Raw genomic sequence first — 22,776 nt, 5'->3', positions numbered from 1 at the left:
CAGTTAGAAACTATTCTAAGTCAAACTGCATCCTATTAAGTGACAATTTGTCAAAAGTCAGTCCCCCATAACCATGAGACCACAGCTTCCTATACAGAATTATTCACAGATCCTTGTACCAACATGTGAATGGCTACATAGAGGCTGCTGTACTTGCCAAAAGTAAACCCAAAACAAACACTAACACTGGATCCCATTGCTGTAGTTTAAATGAAGCTTGACAGTTCTGCACATGCATGTTATATTAGGCAAAACTTTTTCTTAACCATAAACCAGAACGAAAAAGACTAATACCACCCACAGTAAAGAAAGAAATTGTATGTAGAAATAATCACAATATTCTACCTATTTTGGGGGTTAATGTGGTGGGTAATGTTACAGGTACTCTCAGGACTACTAATGCTGCTGATCCCTCTAAATATCTCTGTCCCTTTGTTACCAAGTTTTCCAATGACCATCAAAGTATTACTATTATTTTAAAGAAAAACTGGCAGCTATTCTGGAGTCATCCTGGTATTTTAGACCAGGTGGGAGATATGCCACAAATAGTGTTTAGGAAAGGTTCAAGCATCAAGCAGTTACTTGACAGGGTAAATGTTTTTGAAAGTAGTAGCACTATTATTGGGACTAAAAAGTGTGGCTGTTGTTCTCAATGTTACTTGGTCATGAATTGTGACCAGATTAAGTTGAACCACACAACCATAAAACCTAACGGCAAATTTTTTTGCAACTCCAAAGGGGTTGTTTATGCTGCCCTGTGTCAGTTATATAATATGTTATATATTGGGAAAACTAAAAGAAAGTTAAGGGACAGAATTTATGAGCATTACAGAGACATAAAAAATGGTAACAAAAATAATGCCTTGTATAAGCATACAGAAAAATACCCAAAACATGTTTTTTTATTTGCTGTTGTTGAAGGGGTCAAATATATCCTAGAGGGGGTCCCTGGGAAGATTATTTAGAATTCAGGGAATTATGTTGGCAAATTAAGTTAAACACCTGTGCCCCCCAGGTCTTAATGACAACATCAGTATAAGCCTCCTATTAAAGCTGCATTCTTATGTTATATAGTTTTTATTAGTTTTTATATGTTTGAGTTGTATATTATGGCTTCTGTTTATTGAAATGTTATTATAACATTTCTGTCACTTTTTAGGTAACAGTGTTTTTTGCTGTTTTACTTTATAATTTGTCCACGAATTCAAATGTGATGTGTTAGATAGAGAAAGTCTGTTCATAATTAATGTTATGAGAAGTTTCACTGGCTTACTATGTTATGTGTTCTCATAGGTTTTAGTATACTTAACAAGAGTGTATTAAGTTTTGTTGTATTCTGATGAAGTCTTTGGTTACAACCTGATGAAAGTGCTCAATAAAAGGTTTTTGATTATCCTGGTGGAGATCTCGTGACACTGTGTTCCAGGCTTGCTCATCCTTTGGTGGTATTTTTCTTAACCATAATAAAACACTGGAGGGAGCTCTCAGTCAAAAAATGGCTAATCTTGGAGCAGGACAATTGGTATGAAAACAAAAATACTTGCTTCATGTCCATCATGACTGTAAAACAGGCTGAAAACACATCTGTCCTTGGGTAGTCATACATAGCTAAATGTGTGTGCATGTGTGTGTGTGTTTATACATGCTTCCCAATGCATATGGTTAATAATAATCATCATAATCAAAAGCCTGCATTTTGATCACATTGAATCTCTGTGAAAAAGCCACAATTACTTCCAGATTTTGCACGGCAATTCAGTTCTGTCACCAACCTGGACTTGCAAGCAAAGCGATTCCCCGTTAGGTCTGGGTGTTTTAAATTGTGCAGCAATTAGTTGCAATTCATGAAGGGGGTGGGGATTAAGCCCTACAAATATTGTGGGTGTAGAGTGGTTTGATTTTAGTGCTTCTACAGCTGTTAAAGAAAAAGACCAAGATTTTTTTTCCCGACAGCTGAGCCAGACATCCATTCATCCAGCCATCCAGCCATTCATCCAGCCACCCAGCCAGTCATTCATCCATCCAGCCAGTCATCCATTCACCCATCCAGCCATCCAAGCTAGTCATCCAGCCAGCCATTAATCCATCTGTCCAGCCATTCATCCATCCAGCTAGCTACTCCGACCAACTAGCTAGCCGCTCCAGCAGCCAGCCATTCAGCCTGTCACTCCAGCAGTCAGCCAGCCTGCCACTCCAGCAGCCAGCCAGCTAGCCACTCCAGTAGCCAGCCAGCTAGCTAGCCACTCCAGCAGGCAGCCAGCCAGCTAGCTAGCCACTCCAGCAGCCAGCCAGCTAGCTACTCCAGCAGCCAGCCAGCTAGCCATTCCAGCAGGCAGCCAGCTAGCCACTCCAGCAGCCAGCCAGTCAGCTACCTAGCCACTTCAGGAGCCAGCCAGCTACCTAGCCACTCTGGCAGCCAGCCAGTCAAATAACTAGCCACTCAAGTAGCCAGCCAACTAGCCACTCCAGCAGCCAGCCAGCCAGCTAGCCACTCCAGTAGCCAGCTAGCTAGCAACTCCAGCAGCCAGCCAGCTAGCCATTCCAGCAGACAGCCGGCTAGCCACTCCAGCAGCCAGCCAGTCAGCTAGCTAGCAACTCCAGCAGCCAGCCAGGCAGCAGGTCAGCCACTCCAGCAGCCAGCCAACTAGCTAGCCCTCCAGCTAGCTAGCCACTCCAGCAGCCAGTCAGCTAGCCAATCCAGCAATCAGCCAGCTAGTCACTCCAGCAGCCAACCAGCCAGGTAGCCATTCCAGCAGTCAGCCAGCAGTTGTACCAATGACAACATCTCCTTCACCACTCCTGTGGTGATATCATGGTAGTGGGTGTGACCAGTGTCATATTGGCCAGACTCCTATGCCCCACTTTGGCCCCCTTAAAAGGTAACAACCCTAAGGCCTTTACACTCATGGAACAGCATTACTTACAGAATAACACACACCCTGGAGAGCATTACTGTGCTTAAAGATTAAACTATCTGTTAACAAGTTTTGTATTTTTTTAATATTATACAATTTTATTTTTTTATATTTTTGATGTAAAATAGTTCCTCCAGCAAGATTTACATATAATACAGTAAGTTTGAAACAGTAGGCAGAGGATACTTACTGTATTATATGTAAATCTTGCTGGAAGAAGTATTTTGCATCAAAAATATACGTTATGTAATTATTAAATGTCTATAAACACAGATACACACACACACACACACACACACACACACACACACACACACACACACACACACACACACACACACACACACACACACACACACACACACATTCAGAGTCATAGACAGACAATCAGATACACACAGAAATACATACATTCAAAAATACATGTACACACACACACACACAGAAATTATAACTACTTTCATTGTCAGATCCATCCATCAATGATGTATACTAAAAAAAAAAGTATTGCTGTTCTTTCTAACCACCCACCCACTTACATGTCTCTGTTCCTGTCCCACTCCATTCCAGTTAGGTTAAAGCATATTTGAAATGTGGTTTCTGTACTAAAGCACAATGACGGGTTTGCTAGACATGTAAAACAAGGTAGCAAAAGTATGTCAATGGCTGCTAAAGCCTAGTTAACAAGAGAACTCTAATGTTGAACAGCAATTAAGAAATGGTATTTGGAGGAATGGAACCCATGGCTAGCTGCACTGTGTAGTCATGTCTTCAGGTCATGGTAAATCACTGAGAACTAAAATCAATCAATAAACAAAATAGCAAATGACCACACCAAGTAGTTCAAGTGTTTTTGTTCATTTATTATACATAACTTCATCAGAAACTACAACCACAATCATACTGCTGTCTTTTATAGCCAATAACTTAATTAATTAATTTATGAATCAACCAATGACAATCAAATGCCAATCACATACCAAAACAGAGCACATGAATATAAATTAAACTCTATCTTCTTTATAAAAATCTGTTGCACGGTTTTAAAAAAAAATATTTAACAAAGTTTTTATGTAAACAAAGGTATAAAGAAGTGTATAAGCATGTTATATAATCAAACAGTTTTAAACTTTAAAAAGCACTTTATGGATATTTTTTCATTAATCCCTGGTGAAATGTCTACTCTATAAAATATTTGTCATTTGAGCTTTAAACATTCCAGATATGCATTGGAAGTATCAATAAATCTTTCCCTGTTGACCTTTTCCAGAACCAAAAACTGGAACTTATTAAATTCTACATATACCTGAGAATGCCAGGCCAATGCATTACTGCAGCCCTTTTTTATTCCCAAAATGTGTTGCCTAATTCTGTCCGTTAATCTACAAGTGGTTTTACCTATGTAAAAAAACTTACATGTTGAGTATACTGCAACATAAACAAGTCCTTCAGTCTGGCATGTAAACCTATCTTTTGCAGTATAAAGATAATTATTATGCTCAAAATAAAAGCTACTCACAGTCAAAATACATCTACAATGAGAACACCCATTGCATGGGACGTTCCTACTTTTTTATCTACCTCTGTCTGCACTCTTGTGTTTGATGAATTTTCTTAAAACTGTTTCAAATTTTCTGTTCTTTTGTAAATGAACTTAGGCTTATCACTTATAACCCTGGCAAGCTCTTGCTTTCTTAATAAAATGTGCCAATTATCACTAATGATTTATCTTATCTTCTTCCTTCTATGCTTAAAGGAACAGGAAAATAACAAATAAACTCCGTATTATCTATAATCTTTTTAGCACAAAAGCCTGCCTTTAAAATGGAAGGAAATTTATCATATCTTTGTTCTTTTACATTGCTGGCAATAACATACAATTTGTCAGAAGGATATCCTCTTTTTTCAAATAACTTAACTATCTTATTCATTTCCTCTAAAAATAACTTGTCATCACTAATCAGACGACTTAATCTGACAATTTGCCCACGAAAAACATTAAATTTCATATAAGATGGATGAAAACTGTCATAATGCAAATAATTGTTTGTGGATGTACTTTTCCTAAAGATGTTACTAGAAAACTTTTTTCTTGAATGTTTACGTTGATAATAACATCCAAAAATTGAAATGATTTTCCTATATCACTCAATACAAAATTGAGCCATCTCACGCTGTCATTAACTTGCCGCAAAAATTCGTGAATTGTTACTAAATCACTAGCCCAGATGAAAAACAAATCATCTATGTATCTTCTGTAAAAGCATATTAAAGCATCAAAATCTTAGCCAGAAACTCCTGTTCCCACCAGCATAAAACCAAATTGGCAAACACTGGAGCCACTTGGGCCCCCATGGCTACCCCACCTTTTGTTGAAATACATTGTCATTGAACATGAAAAAAATATTTTTAACACTATATCCAACAGCTGACAAATAATTGATATATCATGTCCACACTCTTTACAATATTTGCTTAAATACAACTTAGAAATTCTATACCTTCCTCTTGATCTATAAAGGTGTTTAAGGAACTAATATCTATAGTGCATAGCATAGTTTCATTGCCAGTAAAAGCATAATTTTTTGAGTTCATCCAAAAACATCCATGAATCTTTTAAATAATAAATACTAGCTTGTACTATGGGATTTAACACTTGATCCAAATATGCAGAAGTTTTGAATGCTTTACTGAAAGGTGCAGACACGATAGGCCTAAAAGGAGGCTGCTCTGAATTAATGTGTAATTTGGAAATACCAAACAAGTAACCTAATTGTGGCTCTTCAACCATAAGGAACCCAAACAAATCTAATGTAATATCTCCTTGGTGTAACAAATCGAACAAACACAAATCAATATCTTTGTAACAATTTCAGATGAATCTCTTTGAAGCTTTTACATAACTAGTTTCATAAGATAATACATTTTTAATGGCTTCGTTATATTTGTCACTGTCCATAATGACAATACTTTGCCCTTTATCTGCTTTCATATACCTGATGTCTATGTAACGTCCAATTGCTTAAGTGCTTCAGTTTCTTGTTTATTTAAATTATAATAGTTCTTATTAAACTTTTTGTGCGCGGAATTGGAAAATAAGTTTATAAAAATCTGCTTCATAAATTGAAGCAAATGTATTAAGTGTATTAACTAAAATAGGATTACAGGTGCTAGCTTTTTTAAAAGCAACTTTATTCAATTTAACTCCACTTAAGGTGTATTTTAAATTAAGCTTCTTTACAAATAATTTAAAATCAATAACAGTGTTAACAAAGGGCACTCTATTAGCTGGAAAAATGATAAACCTTTAGCTAATAAACTTAGTTCAGCTTGAGAAAAAAACTTTTTACTTAAACTGAAAATGTGAGTCTTTTTCTAATGTCCTTTGTTTTTGCCTTTTTTCTTGGTAGCCATAGTCAATGCCTCCTGATTTGAAGGCAGACTGCAAGTCTCTGCCCCTGATGAGAAAAAAGGGGAAGGGGACAGTTCACTGGACTCACTAAATTCACTTGTTAGAATGTTCTTATGTTGTTCACCCATCTCTTTACCATTCATAATATCATTATCAAAATTAGAAAGAGTCCAGCCTATCCAGATTTCCAGCCACATTTTTCCTGTTATTGTTGTCAGCAACCATTAAAGTCAATCAATATCTGAATTTAAAATTTTGGTACCTCTGCACTGATGGACTACCTGTCACAGTCAGCATCCTGTCTCTAAATCTCTGTCACTATCTGCCTCGATTACACTTTCACACATGCAAAGATGCATGCAGACAGAAACACACACACAAACACATTCCTTTCTTTTTTAGCTATTTTTTACTTAAACTTTATGCCTGCTAAATAACATGCCACTGTTAAGCGGGCATAAAAAAACAACGGGTGTTTTAAATTTTTTTAATGTCTAAGCTTCATGGTAGTTTGCCATGAAACAGTGGACTTGCTTTTCAGTGGGCATCACCTGTACAAAAACTCCCTGCAAGAGATTTGTCTGTACAATAACTCCCTGCAAGAGAATGTTCATTGGCAATGTACAGGTCTCCCATCTTCTAAAATATATTACAGTATTTATAGAAATATTAGAAATGCATTACTAGAGCTATAAAGAATTCTTCTTACTGATAACATTATTTGTACAGTTTTAGTAACCTTTGCTGTTGACAAAATGTTTACATTTGTTTATCATATGCCTTTTAAGCTGTTGGGCATTATTGCTTCCATAATGTACACAAACCCAGAGTTATACATTTTGCTAAAATTTCATAAACAAATTGTCATATCTTGGAAATTGTACAACTTAAACATATAATTTTATAACACTTTTTTTAAACCAAATATAAGCTTTTTTCTGTTTTTTTGAATAATTAAGTACATAAGGAACTATTGCTTATTTTCATATTGACTAAAAAACAACAAGCAATATCTCCAGTATAGTGTGATATAACTTGACATTGACACATGGCATTTCACAAGTATGTCTCTGAGTTATGAAAAAATTGAACATAAATGTGATCATATGAATAATAAATGACAAACAATGATTAATAATTCTACTGAAGGATCTCCTAGATTAATAATCTTAGTGTCATTTTGTTAATAACCCCTTGACTTTTCTAATATTGCCTATTAACTAGCTCGAAAGTCACTTAGTCAAAAAAGCCAGACCCAAGAAAAGTCTGGATGCCATAAGGAGCTATGGTTGTTAACTGGAAGTATACAAAAAAGGACCTATAGGTTTGCATTATTCAAGAAACCCCAATGGAACTCTGTAGCTGTTCATAGTGGCTTAAACTGATGATCATAGGATCATAACAGGTTACTACACTATTGGCCCTAGGGCCTTTACAAGCCTAGCCATGTTGTACCCTTGATCCCTTGTAGACCAAGACATATAGTCTATATCTGCAAAGTAAATCTAAGATCAGTACCAGCTGTCCCTGTCCAAGAGGGACATAGGTGAAACCCCAGAAGTAAATGTACGGTTTCCCATCCAATTGTCCAAGTTACGCGTAAACAGGGTCATTGAAGATCTCAGTTTTAAGCGAATTGGGAGTTTATTCCAGAGGAGTGTCAAGTTCCGAAAAACTATCAGTCTCTCCAGCAAGTCCTGTTAATGTTGCAGGCTAGGTTAAGAACCTTTCTTCCTGAGCAGAGAATCTGAGTAGGAGTCAGAGACTGACTGGATGATATTACTCTATTACATACAGCAAGGTAACAACATCCTTTGCAGATTAAGAGTCTGAAAAAGCACAAATTAACTACAACCTCTCCTGTACTATAAAGCATATGTATGAATCCAGATTTTGCGTATGGAATACAATAACTCACAACTCAAATGATCTCTAAATGTATGTTATATTCTTTTTTTATCTATTTGTTGATCAGATAAGTCCACTGAACACAACTGCCTACTTTTTAGGGGTATCACAGGAACTCTGGGTAAGTGATTTTCTCAGATTTACACAGTAGGCACATGAAGGTGGAAAGAATCAAACCCTGTACCCTGAGTACAGGAAGCAGCTCATTAACAGCTCAGAGCTTTAGTCCCCATGTATTAACTGCCATAACTACTTTCGTGCATTAAACTATAATAATAACAGTAACAATAGAGACAATAACATAAATGTAAATAAACAAGACTATATCTGTTGACATTAAAAGCAATAATAAAAATTCCAGAATACCTGAACACATTGTACATAGAACTTTTAACAGGAATTGGAACTAGAAAGAGTATAGCTTTGCTTTACTACTTAGCACTAAATTAATTATGTTAATGCTGTTTTCAGAAGAAACATATTTTGAAAATATAACTGTCTTTTGAGAAAATTAAAAATATGTTTTTTAGAGCAGAAGATGGAGCTACAACTGCCAACAGGTTGAAATATTATTTCAACTCGTATATATTTTAAGAGGGCTGTTAAACTTAAAATTCCTCAATGTTTCCTACAAATTGAGTAACTTTATTATTGACATCTGGGATTCTTAATGTGATATTTTAGAATTTATAAACATCATATCTTGACCCAGTTCACTACTATATCTATATGTCTATATCTCTATATATACATCTATATATGTATATAGATTTACTTCTAAATACCATAATTTCAGAATCCTGAAGACTAAAATACTGAAATGGGAATGCCAAAATCTTAAAATACTGCAAATTTAAAACACTGACACTCAAAAGAATGAAAGTTCAGATTGCCAAGTGTCATAAGACTGAAAGTTAGGTGATGATTTTGGAATATCGAGAGTACCGTAGGAAATACTTATTTACTGTTTGCAGATATAGTATGTCTCATTAAATTTATACAGGAAGCATGTGAACAAATATGGTGGACGTTTTGTACACACCCGGCATGTAGTCGATGTGTGTACCATACTATAAGGCAAGAAAAAGACATATGCCCTTTTTCACACTGTAGTGCGATCCCAGAGTTGGTATCTATAGTTGGGGGGCCCAGCCCCCCACTTAGGTGGGTTTTACATAGTCAGGTTTGTAGAGGAAAGGTAATAAGTAGTTACTTCATTTTTACAAAGAGTTCTCGTTTGTTTTCGGATATATACAGTGTTGTTTTGTTTTTGCATAGTGCCGCTTTGGTGTAGGGACTTGTATGTAAGGTTTGCGCTTTTGATTTCAGTATTTTGGGCATCAGTGTTTTGAACTTTCAGTATTTTAAGATTTTGGGATTCCAGTCTCTGTGTTTCAGTCTGCAGGATTTTGACATTACGGTATTTAGAAGTAGATCCATGTATATATATATGTATATATATATATATATATATATATATATATATATATATATATATATATGGATCTAGGACGTTTGCTTGACTGAGCAAACAACCGAAATCCAAACGACTGGGCATAGTTAAGCAAAAGTGCTTTTCACAGAAGAAGCACTTTTGCATAAGTATGACTGTTGCCGAGGCTGTACTACGGTGCAGGTAAGGGAAATTTCCCTTTTTCCCACTGTAGTGCGGTCTCGGAGGGAGAATATTAAAGTAGGGGGGTGTGTGGGGCACATGTAAAGTGTTTTATTTTTTTTTATGTAACACGCTTTAATGAAAGTGCTTTTTTGATAAAAGCTCTTTCGTAAAATTGTGTTCGGTTTTTATGGATTTATTTATTTATATATATATATATATATATATATATATATATATATATATATATATATATATTTACCTTTCAATTACCTTCTAATAATATGCAGACACAAAGCCCTATTAATAAAGTCCACAATTTCATTGTAATAGTCACTCCCAGGGGATACAGATGTTGACTATTTCCAGCATACAAGCATAGAAGCATAGCGCAATTGTGTGTCTCAGTTTTCGGAATGCAAATGCATACATCCGCTCACTGTAAGTAAACAATATCATTTAAATGGACTAAAACCTAACCCTAAAACTCCCCCCAAACTCTAATTTTAAGCCCCCTTCCATAAAGCTAAAACTCAAACCTTCACTCTAATCTTAAAACCCCTTCCCTAACCATAAGACTCCTTTTCTTAACCCTGAGACTCCATCCTTAGCTTTAATCCTAAACTCCATCACTAACTATAAGACTCCTTCCCTTTACCCTGAAACTCCAAACTTAGCTCTAATCCTGAAACTCCATTCCTAATCCTGATGCTAAAGCATCCTCTCTAGCCCTAAAAGTTTGAATCTAATTGTAAAACCGTACAACTAACTCTGAATGACGAACCCAAACTTTACTTCAAAATACAACAAACTGAGTTGCCTACCTACAACATGTGTCTCCCACTTTAAATACCGAAGTGGCACACTTGACTTTTTTTGGTGTAAAAGTCAGGAATTAGCATAAGCACAAATCTGGAAACTGTGAAGCAAGACACATGACAGTTTGTACATAAGTTTCATAACAATTAAGACTTCATCGGATATACAAGTTGAACCAAAAATGCAAGGTTATTATTTCATTCATATTTTGCTAATAAAATGATACTTTAATGCTCTTTACATATACTCACTAATGTTAGCTTACCCAAGTAGGTGTCATGTTTATCATTTTAAATTTGTTTTTTTTTCACAGCATACATCAAATACTGTTAAAACAAAGTACCGGGAATGGTAATCTGTATAGAATCAGCATATGTCACCTTACATATACATTTTGTTTTATACCTTTTGCACCCTGTAGTCTATTAACAGCAAATGCTATCAAATGTGATAACTACTGTTAGAACGAGGCCATGTAATATGGTTATACTGTTCAAGAAAAGCACAATTAAACTTCTGTGTATACCATCCTGCATAAAATTAGAAGCATGTATGCTATCTTTTTGAAGTAAAAATACAATGGAATTTCATTATGATCATATCATAAATGTTTACTACCTTATCCCTTTGATGGAAGATGCAGTGAAATTCCATTCATGAATTCCCTTCTGAAAAAAAGGATGTTTGTTTAATTAATCAAAGCATTATAAAAAATAAACTATTTGCATTACACACTACTAGAAAATGTATTATTTGGCATTACTTGTTGGTATTCATCACAGGCTATTATAACCACATTCCTTAATATATTTTCATACATGTCTACTTTAAAAAAATGTGCTTTAAGAACAGTCAAAGATGTATCATCATCAAACTAAGTAAAACGTCACACTGCACGGTATCGGTTGTATATTATACTCCTTGTAATATTTTAAATTACTACAAACTAGGACTATATGAAAAAAAAAATGTGACCAATCTAGCCAGCCTTCCACCAATAATTCTAAGAGTGCTGAGTGCTACTAGTTTTCTCCTCCCTTTTATTTACTAGTCATGTGTACTTGTGTCAACTAATATATCCCCAAGTTAAACTTGTCTTACTCTTCACATAGTGATCCGGGTCTGCTTCAGAGTATCATAACTGCAGAACACCTAACCACTGATCATCAAGACCATAAAAATGTGAAAACTTCTTATTTCACATTTTTGCAGGGGGGCAAGCCCCCTCTGCACCCCCTCCCCCTGCTACTTAAATATACCAACACCAAGATTGCACTACAGTGAAAAGAATGGTACTGCACAGCACAGAACAGGAAATGTACCATCCTCCTCACGATAGTGCGATCTTGGAGATGGTATACTTAAGTAGCAGGGGGTGTAGGGGCCGCAGGGGGGCTTGTCCACCTGAAAAAACTAACAGGAAGACTTTTTAACTTTTGTAATTTACTCTACTTTAATGTTTGATGTTGTAGAACATCAATCATCTCATCCTCGATGATGTGTGGTTTGATGTTCTGCAACTTCGAGCATTTGAAGTAGACCCAGTGATCCACATCTAACATGACAATGCTGAGACCAAGAAATTCAGCATCCCATTTTGTAGATTTTTTTAACCATTGCTGTTGTGAAATTTGTAATGTAGGGAAGCTATCACTGTAAAGTGTACAACAATATTTAAGAATAATACAGTATGACAGACAATTTCACTTAAAACAGTGTGCCATGAAGACATGTATATATTCAACAATGAATTTTGTATTTGCATAACTGGCCTGGGTCATGGCTAAAAAGGGTTCTTGGACCAGCTCTTTTACTTGGTTAACAGATGTTAAATAAATAAATAAGTATGTGGATTAAACTCTTCTATTCCTTCATACAACAGTTATAGAAGCAGCATTATTAACATGGATATCATTACAAAGGTAATCAGTGATTCAACATACGAAAACCTGCTGGAAAGCTTTAGGCAGCAAAGGTGAATTGTTGTCTCTGTCAAGAGTCCACTGTTGTGTTAAACTAGAGAGAATAACCATTAATGCAAATAATGTGTCTATTTGCACTTTCTCAAGTAAGTGAACAAACCTTTGGAGTTCAGTATAAGATTCTCTCCACATAAAATATCATATCATACAGTTCTTGATGCAAAATGTGTATAATTTATGGAAAGTGCAGGCCCTAAATCTTTTCTTGAAACTAAAAACTCCTGCCATGATACCACACTACCTAAGTTAATGCTTAGGCTACTATATCTGTGTTGACCCTACAAACCCACACTAACTAAATTAAAATATAGGCTACTACATTTCTGTGTTGATCCCACAAACCTACATTACCTAAATTAAAATATAGGCTACTATATTTGTGTGTTGATCCCACAATACCACACTACCTAAATTAATGTACAAGCTACTATATTTCTGTGTTATTTTTAGCAACAGAAAAGTGCAGCCTGCAGCAATGCACCAAGCACAAGCATGAATACCGCAACAGCCACATTTCATGGCACGGTTACCCACTTTCACAACCAGCTGTCTTATCCTATATAACACTTTAAGGGGCTTTCCAGATAAATCGCTATTCATGTCTGCTATTTGTTTAAGCACATCCATTTGCTATCACAGCTAGTGTGCCCAACAACTGATGACTCTAATGCTCACTGAGAAGGATACAATATACATAAAATGTCTTTCCCTAAATGGTTCCTCGCACTATCTCAGTCATTAACTTGGCTGCACTTGTTAATAACTGGTGCATTTACAGCAAGATCAGCTGATATATGTTTAAGTGATTATTTAATGAAGTCTTGGACTATGTAATACATATACATACATAGATACATACATACATACATCCAAATGTTTCAAGCACAGGCATTAAAGTCCTTCTAGCTTGCCAATATGCCAAAACACTTGTTCCCATAATAAATGTCCAGGCTTTTCTTAAAAATATCTAAACTAGCACTTGCTTTAATGTAATTTTGTAGTCTGTTCCAAACATGAGCTACTCTGTCAGAAAACCAATTAGTATACTTCTCATTCCTATAGAATATTCTACATAGGTTATCTGATGATTCTCTAGTACTGTTTGATAACCCCAAACATTCCCAGAGGTAGCTGTCCTTAAATGCCCTATATACCTGAATAATATCTCCTCTTAAATATCTGCAAGAGATACTGTACAAGTTCAGATATTTTAGTCTTTCATAATAACTTAGATTTTCACATCCATGGATGCCCTTAGTATATTTCCGCTGAACTCTTTCCAGTTTATTCATGCTTGTTTTCCTATAGGGTTTCCATATTGTTATTCCGTACTCAAGTTTGGGTCTAATGTAACTAACAAACAATGACTTCATTATGTTTGATTTCCTAGACTTTATAAATCTTTTTATACAGCCTATAGTTCTATAACTATCATTAGCCAAATGGTTGATATGATTAGAAAAACTCATAGCCGAATCTACCCATATACCCAGGTCCTTAAATGAGTCTACAGTTTCAATCACTATGTGCTGCATTAAATATTCACTTTTCAGTTTATGTCTCCCAAATGTCATATGCTTAGTTTTTGATGTATTTATCAACAAATTATTCTCCTGTGCCCAAATGGTCTATTTAGTCAAATTATTTTGCAGACATGCCTTATCTGTAACACTTGTAATCAGTTTACCCAATTTCAGGTCGTCAGCATATAGACTGTAGAACACCTCAGATGAAAAAGTAAGGTCTGAAAGATACAATCTAAACAAGTAAGGGCCTAGTACAGAGCCCTGTGGGACAACTTGACTGTAACCAAGGATTTCACCTATCCATTTGGTGGTGATACTTCCCATGTCCTATTTGTAAGCCATGTAGCTATCCATCTTATCAACAGTATGTCAATACCTAGTTGTACTAATTTATTGATCAGTGTTTTGGGCATGACCCTGTCAAATGCTAATATTATTCTATTTTTTAAGGGTGAAGATTGGGAGTGTATCTCAAGAGATGATATTTCCAGGAATGCTTGGATGACTGTACGAACTACTGTAAATTTGGACTATTCCGTTCCTGAAGTTCTATCTGTTCTGCATGTATGACAGCTCTTTGATACCTCATTTGAAATGCTCACTCATTAGGTTGAAGATTTTCCCAAGATTTACCCAACAGAGATGTGTTCTAGAGGGAAGCCCAAGAATATATTTTTTGCCTCATTATATCATAACCTACATCAGAATAAAACTGGCCAAAATAGGCTAGCTCACGATCAGGCACTGACTTGGACATCTTGTCCTATAAAGACCCCTGTTTTCTTAGCTGGTAGGGTGGTGCTTGAACTGGTGAGCTCTATTGTAGGAGGAGGTAGTACATATACCCTCCACCAAGCTATGAACTCCCCGGCAAATCACATAAAGTCAAAGTAAGCAGGGCCAAGGCAGGTATCTTTGGAACTGATGCCCTTATGCCAGCTGCCTGTCCATTTGGCTAAAGGATGAGGATCCTGCAGTTATTGTGACTGTTTCTTATAATTTCCTGGTGTCTCAGACTGTTCCACAGACTTGGTAGGAATCCTTAGTTATTGGTGTCAGGTTTTTATGTCCCAGCAGTTTCTGGGCACCTGCTACTGGATGCAGTGCAACTGTATTTGTAATGACAGCCTGGATGTGCTATGATTTGACATTCTCCACTGTTAGCCTCCGGTGTGGCTGTCATAGAAGCTGAAGCTGTAGGGGGAGCTAACGGATCTGGGGGCAGACTACAATCTGCCTCACCAGACCCACAGCCATCAGACCCTTAAATGACTGTCAACATTAGAGTTGCCTCATGCTTTGCCTCTGAATTCTTTAACAAATAATTTCTTTGGCTTCTCAATCTTTCTGTGGTGATGCTTTCCTTTTGTGCTTTCTTCACTCTGACAGAAGATGGTTACCCTGCCAGGGGAAGGGCAACTGCATCCTATCCCAGTGTTAAGAGTTTCTTGTACTCCAAGAGGTTCAGAACTCTTTTAGGCCAAGTTTTCTTCTTACTGAAAATACTGCAATGGCTGCAGGAGAGGATGTGGTGTATTTCCCCTAGGCAAAACAAACACTGAAGTTAATTAATTATCCTCTTGGAAGACTTGTCTCTCACTGGCACTTTTGTTGATTATTTTTCAGGGATGTCATTTACCTTGGAAAGATGGCAAAAAATATATAAACCTATATTTTGCAATGTCTAACAGCTGCTAATACAATAAACATTACTGAAATTACCAGCAAAATGTATTCCTAAAATGGATATTCATCACTCATGTTTAGAAGTCACTTGGAATTAAATAACCCAAATGCTCCTTGTGGCAAAAAAAGACCTACAGATTGAACAGGACTTCCCCTTTTCTTCTGAATATTTTGCTATCATCCTCAGCGTGGGAAGAAAATCAGGTGACCTTTGAGGTGTCCAAAACTCTGGAAGTTGGCCTGGAAAGAGAGACATCTGTGACTTATTCCCATCTTAATGATTATAATGCAGTACAAGATTCTTATGATGATCATATTTTCCTGTAGAAAGTATGTTCAGAAAAATAAGGTAAACAATTCACACATACCCAGATGCAAACTACTCACTAGGACTGTTTTATTTACTAATGGTTTTCCCTGTTTCAAATAACCACAACATTGTTTTAGCCAAGCCAAGCAGAACTCAAACGTTAACTTACAGAAAAAAAAAAAATACAATCAAAAAGATAAAGAAATAACTAATCAAATGCTATACGATAGCGTGCCTTCCTATTACTTGATCAGGATATGAACAAACTTCACCTGATCCAAAATAGTAGACTTACATACATAATTGTGAAAATCTTAGTGTAATTAATGTCACAGGACACACAAAACTAAAAGCAATGATAATACACTTTGTTAAAAGGAAGGTTCGTAATATGCATAGACATATATGTGTGTGTGTGTGTGTGTGTGTGTGTGTGTGTGTGTGTGTGTGTGTGTGTGTGTATATATGTATATATATATATATATATATATATATATATATATAGAGAGAGAGGAAAGAAAAAGTTTACACACCCCTATTAAAATGCCAGGTTTTTGTGATGCATAAAAATGAGACCACAATAAATCATTTCAAAACCTGTACAATTCAAATGAAAAACAAACAAATCTGTTAAGGTAAAAAATATAAAAATAAAAAATGTACAATAAGCCGGTTGCATTAAGTGTGCACACCCTTAAACTAATACTTTGTTGAAGCACCTTTTGATTTAATTACAGCATTCAGTCTTCTTGGGTAGGGGTCTATCAGCATGGCACATCTTGACTTGGCAATATTTGCCCACTCTTCCTTGCAAAAGCACTCCAAATCTGTCAGATTGTGAGGGCATCTATTGTGCACAGCCTTCTTCTGGTCATCCCACAGATTTTCTATTGGATTTAGGCCTGAGCTCTGGCTGGGCCACTCCAAAATGCTAATTTTCTTCTGGTGAAGCCATTCTTTTGTTGATTTGGATGTATGCTTGGGGTCATTGTCATGATGAAAGGTGAAATTCCTCTTCATCTTCAGCTTTCTAGCAGACACCTGAAGGTTTTGGGCCAAAAGTGACCGGTATTTGGAACTGTTCATAATTCCCTCCACCTTGACTAAAACTCTAGTTCCAGCTGAAGAAACATAACCCCAAAGCATGGTACTGCCACCACCATGCTTCACCATGGGGATGGGGTTCTTTTGGTGATGCGAAGTGTTGTTTTTGCGCCAAATGTACCTATTGCAATTTTGTCCAGAAAGTTCAACCTTGGTCTCATCAGACCATAACACATTTTCCCACATGCTTTTGGGTGAGCTGATGTATTGTTTTGCAATTTTTAGCCAGGCCTGGAAGTTTTTCTGTGTAAGAAAAGGCTTCTGTCTTGCAACCCTACCCCAGAGTCCAGACATATAGAGAATACAGGAGATTGTTGTTGCATGTAGTACACAACCAGTACTTGCCAGAAATTCCTGAAGCTCCTTCAGTGTTTTCTGTAGGTCTCTTGGCAGCCTCCCTGACCAGTTTTCACCTTGCCTTTCATCAGTTTTGGAGGGATGTCCAGTTCTTTGCAACTTCACTGTTGTCCCATATTTTCTCCACTTTTTGATGACTGTCTCCACTGTGTTCCATGGTATATCCGATGCTGTGAACATTTTTTTGTACCCTTCTCCTGAATGATACCTTTTAACAATGAGATCCCTTTGATGCTTTGTAAGCTCTCTACAAACCGTGGCTTTTGCTGTAGCAAGCAACTAAGTACATGTCAGGAAAATCCTAGTAAGACAGCTGAACTTTATTTGGGGTTTATCAGTCTCTTTAATTGATAGCAGGTGTGTACCCAAGAAGAGTGAATGCTGTAATTAAATCAAAAGGTGCTTCAACAAAGTACTAGTTTATGGGTGCATACACATGCAACCAGCTTATTGTACGTTTTTTATTTTTTATATTTTTCCTCTACAGATTTGTTTGTTTTTCAACTGAATTGTACAGGTTATAGGTCACATTAAAGGTGGGAAAAGTTATGATTTATTGTGATCTCATTTTTTTATATCACAAAAACCTGGCATTTTAACAGGGGTGTGTAACTTTTTCCATTCACTGTATATATATATATATATATATATATATATATATATATATATATATATGGATTAACTTTATAATCTCAAAATACTGAAATATCGAATTTCAGTATTTCAAGACTATAAAGCCGAACTTCCGAAATAGCGCAACCCCATAACCGCCAATCCGGAAATGTCGAATTCGCAGTTGTGGTGGGCTACGTGATGTGGGATGTACAGTGTACCTGGTTTACAGTTTGGTATGTGGATATGGTTAGAGATTCAGGTAAGTGAATATTTTTTAAGGGTTTTGGGTAGGGATTTGAGTGTATGCGAGTGTGTTCGGAAGTTGTAGGTGTGGGTTAGAGTAGGTAGGTAAGAGTATGAGTGTGTAAATGTTGAAAGTGGTGGTGTTTGTACATATGTGGTGTGTGTGTGTGTGTGTGTGTGTGTGTGTGTGAGGGGACTGTAGAGTGTGTAGTGGTGAGTTCATTGTCTTTTTCTGTTTGGTGCAACCTCAGAGTTAGTATATATAAGTAGCAGGGGGGCTTGCTCCCCTGCTTAGATGTAGGGTAGGTTTATTTATTTGTATTGTGTTCGTGTGGGTTTTGTTTGTTTGTTGTAATGTGGGGAAGACGGTGTATGTGTTCTGTAGTGTATGGTGTGTTTATGTTCGCTGTTTTCACTTTTTATTTCAGTATTTTGAGATTATAAAATGAATCCATATATATATATATATATATATATATATATATATATATATATATATATATATACACACACACATATATACGCATATATATATATATATATATATATATATATATAGATATGACACACTGGTAGAAGAGAGAGAGAGATGTAAACTCTAAATTCCCACATTATTTTGAACCTAAGGAGAGCACATCATTCTAAACTAAATTATTCAAAGAAACATAGGAAAAACATAGAGTTTGAGATAAACACGTTGAAAAAGTTAATGAAAAGACAATTAAAGCAATACATATTCTTTAAAACAATGTAAAGATGGAGATCGAGAATTGAAATTTCAATTACACATTTGAGCTCGGGCAGCAATTAAGAGTGATGTCTGCACTTCTGAATCTGTAGGTTTAAAAGCTCAAGGTATCAGAGAAAGACTGCAGCAAAGTCTAAAAGAGCAATATGAAGCTATGATACCATTCCTGTAAAAAGTGCTGAATGTGCAAAACACATCCATGAAATTAAAAAGTCAAATAGTCTATATACTAAACAAAAGTTGGTTAAAATGGAGGACAGTGCAAGGAGAAATTACTCTGCAACTAATTACTGAGGGTTTTAAATCGCAATTTATTAGAAACCTTTACTGGAACTACTTTTCCATAACAAAGGTTCTAAGATGAAGATGTTTTGTTCCTACTTCATTTATACACTAAATAAAACACTGTGCTGAAACTAATTGTATAATACTGGCCTAAAATCATACATTTGTGTCCAACAGTAATAGTTCTACTACGCAAAGAATTGATTGGAGCCACTGGTAAATCTGGCTAAGATTTTATCATTGTTTGGAACTGTAGCAAAAGGCGAGTTGTATTATACAGACTATTAATTTGACTTTTAATTATACTTATTATTTGAAATACAGGCACCTAGGGATTAGATTAGGGGCTGTTATATTAAGGGGTCCTACCGATGGGTAAATGATGCCCAACCGATGCACCAAAACTGTGAAACAGTGTACCTTTCATTTGTGCCAGCACCAAACACTTGTTTTTGAATTAATGCCATTTAAGAAGGATAACAGTTTCAAAATACCGTATTCATGTCCATTCTACAATCATCTGTATAGATGGGGCTGTGTTACAACTAATTATGTTTGATATTTTTCAGAGTATTTTTCTGTAGTAAGTCCACTTTCACTTTGCTAAAATATTATTGATTACAGGTTGTTCTTGAAGGTCATTATTAGTAAGAGCTAGTATCTGTTTTGACTTTCCTGACTTAAGTGCAGTAACAATGTCATTAGTTACAAAGAACTTCTGTAGGCAATCGTACTTCCAGACTCTCTAGAGATAGCCAAGTTGGATTTGATATTAATATGAACAACTGTTTTTTCTTATCTGCCAGACTATCTAACTTGTATTATAACTAACTTTAAGGAAGAAAAAGCTATTTACAAAGCAGTAAAATAAAACATTCTCAGCTGGGGTGTTATTCATGATAGGCATAAGCTTAATACCGTACTTCTTTCTAAATAAGACCTAACCAGAGAGTAGGGCCTGGCATGGTTTTTCCAGGGTGTTCATAAGATATAAGCCCTACCCCAAAAATAAGCCTTAGTTCTGATTCTTACTGTAACACTAATCATCACTCACACTTGATGGTTGAGATCCTTGGCCCATAAATCCATGCAGGTGTACTTTGATTGGTCAAAGTACAGACAACGCACGGGAAGCGCGCGCTCATAGTAATGAGCTGCTGTGGTAGTGTCTTCGCTTCATAACCGGCGCCATTTTGTTTTGCCACTCTGGTCGCCTATGTCTTCAATTAACCCCCCACCATACAAGATGAGTGCAAAAAGATAGAGCTATTCCGTCAAGTACAAGAAAGGCATAGTGGAGGAATCCCGTGAAAAGAACCTGATGGCTTTCTGTAAAGAGAAGAAGTTAGATCTCAGAATGGTCCAAAAATGGTGAGCAGTGTACGTTAACCTCAGTCAACAGGCTGATGAGGGAAACGCTGAAAAGTGTAAGTGTGGATAAGGCTGGCAACCATTATTTCCAGAGCTTGAAGACATCATCTGTGAGTGGATTGCTAACCGGAGAACAAAGGCTTTGGCTGTGCGTAGGGCTGATATTCAAGCATTTGCCCTTGCAATAATACCACAGTTAGAAATATTCCCAGAAGAATTCAAAGCATCACAACATTGGCTGGATGGCTTCCTTCAGCGATATGAACTGTCTCTAAGAAGATCAACAACACAATGTTCAAGCTGGAAGATACTGACATTATTAAGCGTGCACTTGCATTCAAGTCCTTTGTTGATGACATTGACTTTTCTAAATACCAACTCTCTAACATGATTGCTATGGATGAAACTGCAGTGTTTATGGGCCAAGGATCTCAAACAACAATTGATCAGAGGGGTGCTTCATCAATCTACATTCCCTCCACTGGTTACAATAGTGTACGTGTTATCTGTATTTTGGCAATTCGTCTAGATGGAAAGAAAACCCCACCTCTAATCATTAGTAAAGGCAAGAAAGATAAGACTGAATGTGTTTCAGGCATTTACATTCTTGAAACTGAAAAAACCTAGTGCACACAAGCAGTTATAAGGAAGTGGGTCGATATAATGCTGCCACTTGTTTTGTGAGGTGGCGAAAGAGGTCTGCTAGTCTGGGATTCAGCCAGCACTCATCGCGCTAAAGAAATGAAGAAATTCCTAGTACAGAGAAGAATAGATCAAATAATGATTCTCGCAGGAATGACTGCCCATCTCCAGACTCTTGATATTGCAATAAACAAGCCATTCAAGGACCATTTGCACATGGAACTCAATAACTACACTGAAAATAGAATGGAGAGAAATCAGCATGGAAACTTTGTGAAGCCTAGCCTGCAAGAGGTCGTGACCTGGGTGAAAAATTCATGGGATAAAATCACTGACAGCTGTGTTGCCAATGCACTACAAGCAGGCTACTTGGACAAGCAGTGCTCATTTAAGGAGAGCTCAATTGCTAGACATAACAGACTGGGGCCAATGGTGCTACAGGAAATGAAGTTGCAAGAAATTCAGGCCAAAATCCGGGGGTTGAACACTTATGACAATTTTCCAGAAGAAGATGACATGACTGTATTTGAATAACTGTGAAAGCCAAGGTGCAGATATTCTGGACTTGAAATGTTTGTTGCACTGTTTATGTAGAATTCTCACACAATTGTCAACCCATTATCAGAACTGTTGTCCAATAATAGAAAAGTACAAAATAAATGTCAATTTGTGTACATGAATAAATGTTGATTTTTCTACATGAAGAAATGTCCATCTGTGTTCATTAATTAATGTCAATTTTTGTACATGAATAACTGAATAAAGGTAAATTGTTGTGCGGTGCAGGTAAATAAGGCATCCCCTGATAATAAGCTCTTATGCGCATTTCACCGGGAGAAAGTATATAAGACCCAGTCTTATTTTTGGGGAAATACGGTATTAATCTGTATATGTAACTTTATGACTGCTTACATTTGCCATGTACTGGGAAAACTGTCATTGATAAGGCTGGTTACAACTGTTTTTGCACATCTGTTCTAATAGATTATAATAGGATAGGGAAGAATGCTGAATGACAACAGCAGTCTTACAACAGTTATAATGGGCTTCCTAATGAAAGTCCAAAAATTCTGTGAATGACATCCAAAACACTCATCCCAAAAGAAAAGCAACATGTGAAGACGAAGCACGAAACTATGTAAATGCATTCTAAAGTTTTTTTTTTTTTTTTTTTTTTTTGCAGAGGAGGGAACATATATATAAACTTTATATATATATATATATATATATATATATAT

General features: G+C 36.3%; 1 protein-coding gene across 1 annotated transcript in view; it reads right to left on the bottom strand.

The window, feature by feature from the left end:
* Positions 1–22,776, bottom strand: part of MAP3K15 (mitogen-activated protein kinase kinase kinase 15) — a 1,833,462-nt gene that overhangs the window by 803,057 nt on the left and 1,007,629 nt on the right. The window contains exon 12 of the mRNA XM_044072272.1: positions 11,288–11,337. Within this exon, the coding sequence (XP_043928207.1) occupies positions 11,288–11,337 (50 nt within the window). The remainder of the gene's footprint in view (positions 1–11,287; positions 11,338–22,776) is intronic.

Source organism: Protopterus annectens, chromosome 5.part0, assembly GCF_019279795.1.
Source record: "Protopterus annectens isolate FY-2018-M chromosome 5.part0, PAN1.0, whole genome shotgun sequence".
NCBI classification, from domain to species: Eukaryota; Metazoa; Chordata; order Ceratodontiformes; family Protopteridae; genus Protopterus; species Protopterus annectens.
Note: the sequence above shows the minus strand (reverse complement) of the source record. Positions and strands in the feature narration are given on the sequence as shown.